Genomic DNA, 12,799 nt, shown 5'->3' with positions numbered 1-12,799 from the left:
GAGTAGTAGGTCTTTATGTGACACTAACCAAAGTCTAAGTACCACCATGTTTCCTTAGGATGGATAAAGAATTTGGAGAAGGGAAGTAAGTGACTGTCACAGAAACCACCTTTCCTCATTTTTGCTTTTAGTAAATGAGATCTTGATTGCCAGTTACTTTCGATCTTAGCTATATGGTTTTCCCAGTTTGCTATTTGTTTTTTTATCCATAGATACTTGTTTGACGAGGGTAAATCTCTCAGATACCATTATTAATCTTAGGGTCTGCCTTGTATTTGTCTTTAATTTGGTCTGTATGAGTCCTGATACTGCATGTTGAGCTATTTTGATAGTGATACCTACTTGGAAGGACTTGGTGAACATTTTTTGCATTTGACTAAAAACAGATTGTGGAATAGTTACATTTCTTAAATTGTTTTACTTATTAAAACTAAATATTTAGCTGTTAGGAGCTAATTATAATTCTTTAGGGTTGCCAATTATAATTCTTTTCTATTACAAAAATAAACAGTAATAGATTTAGAAAAAACAGGTTAAAAATTTAAGTTTAGAATTATAGGGCTGTTAAACTATTCACTTTTCTACTTCTAAGATGTTTCGACATCTTATCTGTAAATGATAGAATATTTTGATGATACTGTAGACCATTATTTAAATAGTGAAAAGAGCAGACATTTCCAAAAAGAAGTTGTCTGCAATAGGTAAATATTATGAGTGGAAAAATTTCTGTTTTTTAAGTGTCCATTCCTTTCAAAATTTTGTGATTAAAAATTATTTGTGATTTTAAACAAGAATAAATCTTGGTATAACAAACATGGATGTACCTAGAGGACATGATGCTAAGTGAAGTCAGAGAAAGACAAATACCATATGATTTTACTTATTGTAGAATTTAAGAAACAACAACAAAAAGAAAAAAGCAGACTATTAAATATAGAGAATAAACTGGTAATTTTTTAGAGGGAAGGTGGGTTGGGGGATTAAGAGTATATTTACCATGATGTGCACTGAGTAATATATAGAATGTGGTTCACCCGTATTGTACACCTGAATCTAATATAACATTGTACATTAATTATACTGGAATTTTAAAAAAAGTGTAAAACTCTTGGTATGACAAATGTTAGAATAAAAGTAGCTTCATTGAGTATTTTATTATTTATCATATACCATTTAAGTACTTAGTTTGTGTTAATAAGTTTCATAGAATCCCAATGAACAAAGGAGGGTTATCACTCCGATTTTACTGATGAGAAAACTGAGACAGAGAGAACTTTCTCGAGATTGCATAACTATTTTTTTAAAAAGATTTATTTATTTATGATAAACAGAGAGAGAGAGAGAAAGAGAGAGAGAGAGAGAGAGGCAGAGATACAGGCAGAGGGAGAAGCAGGCTCCATGCCAGGAGCACAATGCGGGACTTGATTCCGGGACTCCAAGATCGTGCCCTGGGCCAAAGGCAGGCGCCAAACTGCTGAGCCACCCAGGGATCCCCTGCATAACTATTAAATGATGTATAACTAGTAAATGATAGAGCTAGGAAACAATGGCTTTCTGGCTTAAGAGCCTTCATCCTTACTTTGAGTATATTTAATAACATGAGTTTCTGAAGGATCTATGCTTTTAGATAACTTCTGTACCTATAGCTATTTATGCCTTTAAGTGATTTATGAAATAATGAATGGTTTAGAAGGAATTAATAGGTTGTATATGTAATATCAGAATAAAATATTTTATATAGGTCTCTAAAATATTTATAGTTGTTCCCAAACCTGGCTGTGCTTAAGAATCACTTGAGCTTGTGAGGGGGGAAGAAGAAACCTGGACCCCATTCTAGATCACCTGAATTTGAATTACTGGGAGCAGGACTTCAATATATCTGTCTTTCTAGCCCAGCATGAAGCTTGTGTTTATGTACCAGTGATATATAGTACATAACAAAATAGACTAAAACAAAAACAATATATGATGAAATATTCATATGATGAATAATTATGGTGGCTAACATTTGTGGAGTACTTTGTTGTATTTTTTTAAATTTTTTTTAAATGTTTATTTATGATAGTCACAGAGAGAGAGAGAGAGAGAGAGAGAGAGAGAGAGAGGCAGAGACATAGGCAGAGGGAGAAGCAGGCTCCATGCACCGGGAGCCCGATGTGGGATTCGATCCTAGGTCTCCAGGATTGCGCCCTGGGCCAAAGGCAGGCGCCAAACTGCTGCGCCACCCAGGGATCCCAGTACTTTGTTGTATTATCTCATTTAATCCTTAAAATAACCTTGTGAGTTAAGTTGGTATTACTACATTTTGTAGATGGGGATACTAAATCTTAGAGTAGTCAAATTAACATGGCCAAAGTCACACAGGTCATAAACTCTTGATAGAACTAGGATTTGAACACAGATCTGCCAGACTACAAGACATAGAACATCCCATAGTTGGCCAGAGCCACCTCTGCCAGCAACATGTTCAAGGTAATTCGGAGGTCTGTGGGGCCAGCCAGCCTGAGTCTGCTCACCTTTAAAGTCTATGCATCACCTAAAAGGGACTCACCTCAAAACTTCTGTGAAGGTTAATGAGCTTTCAGTCTACTCGGTTCCTGGGGGTCAATCTAAATATGTGGAGGAGCAAAGGACCCAGCTTGAAGAAAGTATTTCACATCTCCGACATTACTGCGAGCCATATACAAGTTGGTGTCAGGAAATGTACTCACAAACAAAGCCCGAGATGCAGAGCTTGGTTCAATGGGGGTTAGACAGCTCAGTATCTCCAGAATGCACCTCCTGGATTTTTTCCAAGACTTGGTGTTATTGGTTTCACTGGCATTGTTGGACTTCTTTTGGCTAGAGGGTCAAAAATAAAGAAGCTGGTGTATCCACCTGGGTTCATGGGACTAGCTGCCTCTCTTAATTATTCACAACAAGCCATCATATTTGTCCAGGTCAGTGGGGAGAAATTATATGACTGGGGTTTACGAGGATACATAGTCGTAAAAGATTTGTGGAAGGAGAACTTTCAAAAGCCAGGAAATGTGAAGAATTCACCTGGAAATAAGTAGAATGCTCCATGCTCTGCCCATTTTAATCAGTTATAGGTAAACATTGGAAGCTCCATGCATTTTCTACAGAAAAATGGCAGAGAAGTCAGTACTGAATGTAGTAAATTGGCTTTCTTCTTCAGGAAAAACTATACCAGGCTTCTTTGTTATCTTGGGTGATGCCATACTACCAGTGGACTAATCGGAAATCCTTTCACCTAGAGATAATGTCCAGCATTAGAACTCCTGGTTCTCATGTTGCTATTTATGTACATAATTAAAATTCTGAATTAAAAAAAAAAAAACATCCCATAGTTGACCCTGTTAAATTATGGTAGGTTATAGATTAGAGAGAATTGAATATGAATTGTTATTGTAGGTTTTTTTTGCTTAGAAAATATATAAAAATAATATGTAAAAATTAATGTTTGTATACCATCTCCTTTTTATCCATTTTCTGTTGATGACTGTAGATCCTCATAGTTGTTGAATTTCCTAAGGGCCAACCTCAGTATTAAAAATTTGGTTAATGTGTATATGTAACTGTAACTGAGATTTGTATGAGGCTCAGATGTCTATGTACATATTCTCCTACTTCTCTGATAGTTCTGTTGTATTTTTCTCTGATTTCATTTTTCCTAAATACTCCTTAAATGTTGAAATTCTAAAGGTTCCATCAGAGGCCTTTTTCTTTGTTCACGCTATCCTTCATTTCAGGTAAACTTAATCTGCTCCTGAGACTTTTGCAAAGGCTTTAAAAATATGATTTTAAATATAAAATATGGTTTAAATATAAAATATATTATCTTAATCATTTTTAAGTATACAATTCAATAGTGTTAAATACATTAACATTGTTGTGAAATAGATCCCCAGAATGTTTTCATCTTGCCAAACTGAAACTCTATACCTACTAATCTACATACAACTTTACCTTTTTTCCCTCCTTCTAGCTCCTGGTAATAACTACCATTCTACTTTTTGTTTCTACAAATTTCACTATCCTAGGTACTTCATATGAGTAGAATCATACAGTATTTGTCATTTTTTATGTTTGACACTTTTTGGGGCTTATTTCACTTACCGTAATGTCCTCAAGATTTATCCATATTATAGCCTGCGATGATACTTCCTTTTTTGAAGCTGAATGCTATTTCATTGTATGTATATACTACAGTTTCTTTATCCATTGCTATTGATGGGCATCTGGGTTACTTCCACTGCTTGGCTATTGTGAATCGTGCCGCTATGAATATCAATATACAAACATCTCTTTGAGACCCTGCTTTCAATTATTTTGGATACATACCCAGAAGTGAGACTGCTGGATCATTTGGGAGTTCTGTTTTTTTCCAAATACTTACTTACTTACTTACTTACTTTCTTTCTCTCTCTCTCTCTCTCTCTCTCTCTCTCTCTCTCTCTTTAGAAAGAGCATGCGGGGGTGGAGAGGAATAAAGGGAGAATGTCAGAGAGAATCTTAAGCTGGCTCCACTCCCAGCGCAGAGCCTGATATGGGACTCGATTTCATGACCGGAGCCAAAATCAAGAGTCAGACACTTGATTAACTGAGCCACCCAGGCGCCCCTTTCCAAATACTTTTTTTTTTTTTTTTTTAATTCAGAGAGAGAGAGAGAGAGAGGCAGAGACATAGGCAGAGGGAGAAGCAGGCACCATGCAGAGAGCCTGACACGGGACTCGATCCAGGGTCTCCAGGATCATGCCTTAGGCTGCAGGCGGCGCTAAACCACTGTGCCACCGGGGCTGCCCTCCAAATACTTTTAAAGTAGATGACTCATGACTCTAAAGTTAGTATCTTGAACTCACACATTTTAGATTCTTTACAGTCTATTGGACATCTCTATATGAATGTCCCATGTATACTTCAGAATCAACATACCTAAAATTGAAGGCTTCAGATCCTACTGTCCTCACCAGCCTGTCCTTTTGCTCATATTCCATTTATTTATTCATGTATTCTCTATGTTAACTCATACTACCTAGGGACCAGGCAGTGTTGTTGGTGTTGAGGACACATCAGTGAACAAAACAGTCATTTGGATCTCACATTCTGGTGAGGGAAGACATATAACAAATAAGAAGATACATGAATAATTTGTTAGGTACAATGTCATAGCTAGAGGGGTTCTCTTTTAGATAGAATGGCTAGGGAACATCTCTCTGAGATGACCTTTGGGTAGAAACCTTACTGAAGTGAAGGAGTGAGATATGTGGATATCTAAAAAAAGAGCATTGCAGACAGAGGGAAGAAATAAGTATAAGGGGTTTAATGTAGGAGCATATTTCACCTTGTTCAAGAAATTTTAAGGAAATTAGAGCAACTAGAGTAAGTGAACCTCAGGAATAGCAGATGATGATGATGATGTCAGAGAAGGAGCTGGAGCCAGCTAATGTAGTCTCATAAGGTCAGAATGAAATTTTTGACCTTTATTCTCTTGATATGGGAAAAGGGAAAGGGTTTTGTTTGACTTGACATTTGTAAGCATCATGCTGGCTTCTGTGTGAACAGGCAGTAAGCAAGTGGGGCAAACACAGAAGCAAGGAGACCAGTTTGGAGACTATTGAAATACCAACCAGAGGAAAGATGATGGTTTAAACTAAGGTAGTAATAGAAAAGATTGGTCAGATTTTACATTTTGGAGGAGAATAAGGAATTTCTCATAGGTCAGGCATGGAATGTGAGGGAAAGGATTGACGACTATATAATTTTGACTTGAGCTATGGAATCTTTGGAATTGCTTGCCAGTTGAGATGATTGGGAGGACTGGAGCAGGAACAGTCTATTCAGTCACCCAAGCCAGAAGCCTGGGCATCATTCTCAACAATTTTCTCTTTTCAATTCGTATTTCACAGTGCTGACCAAAATGGTGTTCCTGAAGGGCAAATTTCAGTCGCAGCAGTTGCCTGCCCATTATCTTCAGGTTAAGTAAAACTTTAAATGCCTGTATTTATACTGCTTTTCATAATCTAACTCTTGCTTACCTTTCCAACTAGCTCCTCACTGCTTCCTGACCCAAGCGTTTGCTGAAGCCACACAAAACTGCTTTCTACTTCCTGAGCAGACTTACCAAACCACCCCCCCCTTTTTTTTTCTTTCTCCCTGAGTGCTCTTACTCAGCTTTTCCCCCTAGAAGTGCCCTGCTTTAACACTTGGTTCAAATCTCACTCCTTCCAGCTTTTTTTCCCTGACATTCAAATTACTTCCACTCTTTTGCCTTCATATAGTACCTTATGTATTCCTCTATTGAAGTTTATAATAAATGAAGGAAGAGTCATCACCTTTTGAGTCATACAGTAGAGTACTTGAAGAAGGCTTAGAAAAGGGATATAATGATTAACATATTTGGAAAGTAGGAATTTGAAAGAATGTATAGAAGAATTTAAATATAGTAGATTATTGGAAACAGTCTGCTACAGATACTTACAGAAAGTCATTTATTTATGAGAAAAAAAAAAAGATTTTCCTTTCTGCCTAGAAAGAAAGAGGAGAAAATGGTGTTAAGCATCTTTTTGAGGCCTCATTGGCTTCCCACCATAATCTCATAATCTTTCTTTACAACTCTACTGCGGACACTTAAGTCTGCTGCTTTTCTTTCTTCGGTATGTCACTTGTGTAGCTGAGAAAGTTTCATCCCAAAATGGACCATTTTCTTATAGCTCATTTGATTAACATAATACTAATGACATCTGTGAAATAATAGAAAAATATATATATTGGTCTTTGTCCCCCAGTTCCGGGCACAGGAGCTTCTAGAACCCTTATTATTTCTTAAGTGATAAGAATCTAGTGGTATTTTTTGTTATAATATTTGGTTTTTGACTCTGGTCCTGACATAGAACTCCTAAATCCCTTGGAATTTACAGGGTGATAGGAATGTCTTTTGTTCTATTGAGGAGACTTTGGGCTCCTGGATAGCTTCAGGATGGGGTGGCTACCAGAAAGACCAAGCCATGATTAGAAGCTTGAAAGGATCATTCCTACTCCCCATCCTCCAGGAAGGAGAGAAGGACTAGAGATTGAATTAGTGATTGATCATGCCTATGTAATGAAGCCTCCATAAAAATCCCGGTAGTACAGGTTGGGAAGTTTCCAGGGAATACATGAAGATGTGGGGAGGAGAAGTGTGCCCAGAGAGAGCATAGAAGCTCAGCATGCCTTCTCACATACTATTCTCTAGGCAGCTCTTCCATCTTGCTATTCCTGAGTTACATCCTTTTATAATAAGCCAGTAATCTAATAAGTAAATTTTTTTCCTGAGTTCTTTGAGCCACTCTAGCAAATTAATTAAATTGAAGAGAGTGTTATGGGGACCCCTGATTTATAGCCAGTAGGTCAGAAGCACAGATAGTAGCCTGAAATTCTGATTAGCATCTGAAGGGGGAGTAGGCTTGTGGGATTGAGCCCTTAACTTGTGGGATCTGATGCTATCTCTAGGTAGATAGTGTCAGAATTGAGTTAAATTATAGGACACCTAGCTGATGCTACAGAATTACACAACTTCTTATTGACCTACTCAGAGCGAAAACACAAGAGGAGGATGATTTTGTGAATTTATTGTGGACACTTAGATCTACTACTTTTGTTGTTTTCTCAGTACCCAGAATAGTTTCAGGTGAGTAACTAAATATTTGTTGGATGAGTTAATGTTGGAATGAATGAATGAATGAATGAAATATTCAAATGAATGAGATGCATGAGTGCTGTGTAAGTACAACACAATGGAAAATCATTGAGACTTTTAAAGTAATCCCAGAGGCAGACTCTTAAGTGTAGAGAAGAAACTGATTGTTACTAGAGGGGAGATGGATGGGGGGATGTCTTAAATAGGTGATAGGGATTAGGGAGTACACTTGCAATGAGCACTGGATGTTGTATGTAAGTGTTGAATCACTAAATTGTATCCCTGAAGCTAATATTACACTGTATGTTAACTAACTGGAATTTAAATAAAAACTTAAAAAAATTATTGAGAAAAAGGTAGTATAATCAGTTAAATTTTCTTGAAGAAAATGATTCACATCTGGGTCTTCAGCTCCATTAGGCAACAATAGGCATTCCTTCCTTTATGGTCCCATATTGTATTTCACATTATAATTAGTTGTTTCTATAACTGGGAGGAATATGTCTTGCCATTTTTATATTCCCTCTGGTCCTAAAACACTGTGCTCAGTGAATAAAAGAATGAATGAATTTGAACTGGTGAAAAGAGGATATTCTATATAAAGGATCGGTATGATTGAAGGAAAGGAAGTCTGGGTTTGTTGGAAGAATTCTCTTGATGGCAAGATCAGGTCGTTAATGCTAAAATACTATACTTTGTGGGTCCAAAGTGTATTTTTTAGGTATTTTGAAAATAATTTGACTCCGACATACCATAGAGTAATAATTTCAACTTGAACAAAAGTATACTAATTTTGAAAGTATTTTTCTATATTTTAAGTATTTTCAGGAGATGAAAAAAATGGATAATGGGCACAATGAAACCAATATTACAAGGGCACTTGGATGGCTCAGTTAAGTGTCTTTTAACTCTTGATTTTGGCTCAGGCCATGCATGCTTTCAGGGTTGTGAGATCGAGCCCTGTGTCAGGCTATGCACTGGGAGTGGAGCCTGCTTTGGATTCCCTCTCTCCCCCTCTCTCTGCCCCTCTATCCTCTCTCTCAAAAAAAGCCAGTTTTACAAAAATTATTATAATCCTAGTTCACAGGCTTTCCAAACATGTGGAATATGTAGAGTTGCCTAACCTTTAATTCTAACAACTCATAATATATATGATTTTGTGTGTGTGTGTGTGTGTATATAATGAAAATGTATTTATCATTTCTATTTTCATAAAATTCTAAATATTTTGTTTTTCTATTTGTTTATAAATTCTTATAACTTAAATGTATTAAGTATTTAGTTTTACTGGTCTACAGTCAGTCATTTAGAAATTGGCCAGGTGTGGAGGCTGCTAATAAGAATAAAGCTAGTGACATGGGGCACCTAGCTGGTTCAGTCTAAGCGTTTGACTTCAGCTCAGGTAATGATCCAAGAATCCTGAGATTGAGCCCCACATTGGGTTTTCTGCTCAGCAGGGAGTTTGCTTCTCCTTCACCCCCACCCCCACCCCACTTGTGCTCTCTGTTTTGCTCACTCTCTGTCTCAAATAAATAAATAAAAAACCTAAAAAAAAAACCAAAACTAATCGTAATGCTATGTAGTCAGTGAAGTCTGGAAAATGATGGTCTGTTTTAACTAATGTGTATTATACTGAGAATAATGAGCATTATACTGATATTCCTATTTTTATACTTTCACACTGTTTCAAGAGTTAGTTATACCTGCTTTATTTCCCATGTATTTCTTAGCTTTTTATAATTTAATTTTTACAAAACTTAAAAAATATGTCTAATAATCTTTTCTCAGGCCTCATAATATGAGACTGTTTTCACATTTTTCAGTTTTGTCTAATCCTTCCTTATAGTACCTTATTTGCCCCTTCTGTGACATACTCCTGGTCTTTTCTCTCATATCTAACCCTTCTATTTTTCTTTTAGTCTTTAGCTTTCTCTTCTGTTTATTATATGTACGAATTCCCCAAGACTCTAATCTCTGTCTCACTTCTCTTCACCAAAGACAGCTTATAGGGGCAGGAAATTAAAATATTTTTAGGGCCGCTTTTTTTTTTTTTGGCCTTTAAACATATATTGCTTTACTTAACCTAGCTCTACATTTTTAAATTACCTTTTGTCTCCAATTGGATATAACCTGAGCTGTGTATAGTAAAATTAGTTGTTGAATATATTTTTGTTCCTACTAGAAGGCAAGCCATGTTACATCCATTAGTATATCTCCATTCCCCAATATATATTTGTTAGGTAAACAAATGATATCCTACTGTCACTTTGACGTTAACTTGTTCAAAATTGAACTCATCTGAAATTTTCCTTTGCTTCTATATCCACTCATTGTTCAGTGTCCAGATCAAATTCCATCTCTTTTCTGAAACTTTCCTTAATCCTCACAAAAATCTGTCTTCCTATTCTATATTCCTTTAGCAAATTATACTTTTATTGTACCTTCATTCTGGATTACATTTTATATTTTTATGTACAAAATAGGTTGAGGTCAGGGACTTTCTACCCAAAACAAATACATTATTTAAAATGATCTAAAGACTTAGAAAATGAAAGTAGAAGTGTTGCACTGTTCCTTTTGCATAGTATTGCCTCCTACTCCATCTTGCTACTTTTCACTTAACCTTCAGTCTTTTTTTTTTTTTTTTTAAGATTTATTTATTTGAGAGAGAGAGAAAATGTGTGCACATGGAGAGACAGAGGGAGAGAATTTTCAAGCAGACTCTGCTGACCATGGGAGTCCTTCATGGGGGCTCTATCTTATGACGTGAGCAAAAACCAGTAGTCCAGTGCTCATCTGACTGAGCCATCTAGGCACGTGTGCTTATCCTTCAGTCTTAGTTGAGACATTATTGCATCTAGAAAGCTTTCCGAGCCTTGGTCAGGTCTTGACTAAGTGGCTGTTGTTTTTGTATTTGTTTTTTAAAAGATTTGTTTATTTTTTACTTTGGCAGGGAGGAGCAGAAGGGAGAGGGGGAGAGAGAATCCTTAAGCAGACTCCCATCTGAGCACAGAGCCCAACCTGGGGATCGATTCTTGGACCCGTGGATCATTACCTTAGTGGAAGTCAAGAATTGGTTGCTTGGGATGCCGGGTGGCTCAGCAGTTTTGTGTCTGCCTTCAGTTCAGGTCATAATCCCAGGGTCCAGGATTGAGTCCCACCCCAGGCTCCCTGTGAGGAGCCTGCTTCTCCCTCTGCCTGTGTGTCTGCCTCTCTCTCTGTATCTCTCATGAATAAATAAATAAATCTTAAAAAAAAAAAAAGAGTTGGTTACTTAACCAACTGAGCCACTCAGACACCCGTTTTTGTTTTTTTGTACTCCTCTAGCATCATTAGCTTAACAAGTTATCAGTTGCCATTTAGTGTCTGTGCTGTGCTACATACACATACACAACAGGGATAAAGTAATGAACAAAATTGTTATTGTCTGGTCTGTCACATAGCCTACATCCTATGGAGAGGGGCAGACATAAAACAAATAACCACCAAATAAGTAATTATCAATTACCATGAAGGAAAAGCACAGGGTTCTATGTGAGAGTGAGCCTACGTTGATGGGAGTTGATGCAAGAAGAATTCTTTGAAAAAGTGTATCTATGATTAAAATTTAGCCAAACAAGAAATGAGGAAAGGGCATTTCAAATAAACAAAGTATCTGCAGAAGACCTAAGAAATAGAACTTGATGCCTTTGAGGAACAAAAAGACAAGCCCATTTTGGCTAAGGATTAGCTCATTAAACAGATGCAGAATCTGAGGTTCAAAGAGGTTCAGTGAGTATAGAACATATTAAGGTCATAAATAATAAGTGGGAGAGTCTAGATTCAAATTTTGGACTTTGTAAATCCTTACTATTCTTTCTATTCTATCTTGGCATTCCCAAGTGAAAATTTGAACAAAATCTTTCCAAACTCTGGTATTTTGTTTCTTTTCCAACACCATTGAAAATTCTTTTACTATTTTCTTTCTTTCTTTCTTTCTTTCTTTCTTTCTTTCTTTCTTTCTTTCTTTCTTTCTTTCTTTCTTCTTCTTCCTTCCTTCCTTCCTTCCTTCCTTCCTTCCTTCCTTCCTTCCTTCCTTCTTTCTTTCTTTCTTTCTTTCTTTCTTTCTTTCTTTCTTTCTTTCTTTCTTCTTTCTTTCTTCCTTTCTCTCTCTCTCTCTCTCTCTCTCTCTCTCTCTCTCTCTCTCTCTCTCTCTCTCTTTCTCTCTCTCTCTTTTTTCTTTTTTTAGCAAAGGAGATATTTGTATGTGGAACCAATGCCGTCAAAAGAAAAAGGATAATTGACCTGGCAATAAGCAGGGATGCTTCCATTGAATTTGTGGCTTTGAAGACCCATTTTAGCATTTGTTTGACTCAAAGGATTTATGAGCCTCCAGAGTTGTCAGGGTTCTATGGAATTCACTGTCTATATTAATCTGTGGAATTCTTTGTTTTTTTACCAGTGAAGCATTACAACTCTCAAAATCTTACACTCTACTTTATTTCCATTCAACAGAATAACATGTAAACTTGACCCACTTTTGGCAAATATTTAAGTTAATGTCTCACAAAACACTCTCTTTCTGGGAATTGATTTCTAGACAGTTGATAAAGCTTTGAAATGTTGCTGTTTTTTTTCTTTTCTGTTTTCATTTTGATGTGGACTTGGATGGACAAGGGGAGGGAAGAAGTTGTTATGATGCAGAGGCAAAGTTGGAAAGGCAAAGTTTTTTCCTTCAGATAATCTTTGTTACCCTGCAGTAAACTGCCCATAATCTAGGATGTTGCAACCTGCTTGCTTAGTAGCCTGCAAAAATGTTGGTATCATGTCATTTCTGTGCTATGTTCTAAGTAACTGGTGACTGGTTAGCTTAGAGACCAACTTCAGAAATGTTTTATATAAGGGAACTTCCCCAGTGATGTTCCTGCCTCCTTTTGTAACCTGGTACAATCATGGTACTGTGTTCATCAAACAGTTTTTGCCTCTACGTTTTTTCCTTCTAAATGTTATTTTTACTAAGAATAATAATTATAACATGAAAGAATGAATTTAATTCCTGAGCTAATTTTTACATTCTTATTGGAATTTTTCATTTGTGATTTTATGTCTCACTCCTCTCAATCTGAAGAAGGAAATAATGTT

The 12,799-nt window shown here is 36.5% G+C and overlaps 1 protein-coding gene and 1 pseudogene across 3 annotated transcripts in view; both read left to right on the top strand.

Moving 5' to 3' along the window:
* The window catches only part of FAF1 (Fas associated factor 1), a 470,490-nt gene that overhangs the window by 126,415 nt on the left and 331,276 nt on the right, over window positions 1-12,799 (top strand). Inside the window, exon 3 of one of the 3 annotated variants that reach the window (XM_041738819.1) lies at window positions 5,910-5,977. The exons of the other annotated variants lie outside the window; for them this stretch is intronic. Within the exon in view, the coding sequence (XP_041594753.1) occupies window positions 5,921-5,977 (57 nt within the window). The 5' untranslated portion in view covers window positions 5,910-5,920. The remainder of the gene's footprint in view (window positions 1-5,909; window positions 5,978-12,799) is intronic. 3 annotated transcript variants of the gene reach the window in all.
* On the top strand, window positions 2,404-3,340 carry LOC121481451 (annotated as a pseudogene).

The sequence above is a fragment of the Vulpes lagopus genome, chromosome 23 (assembly GCF_018345385.1).
Source record: "Vulpes lagopus strain Blue_001 chromosome 23, ASM1834538v1, whole genome shotgun sequence".
Lineage (NCBI taxonomy): Eukaryota > Metazoa > Chordata > Mammalia > Carnivora > Canidae > Vulpes > Vulpes lagopus.
Note: the sequence above shows the minus strand (reverse complement) of the source record. Positions and strands in the feature narration are given on the sequence as shown.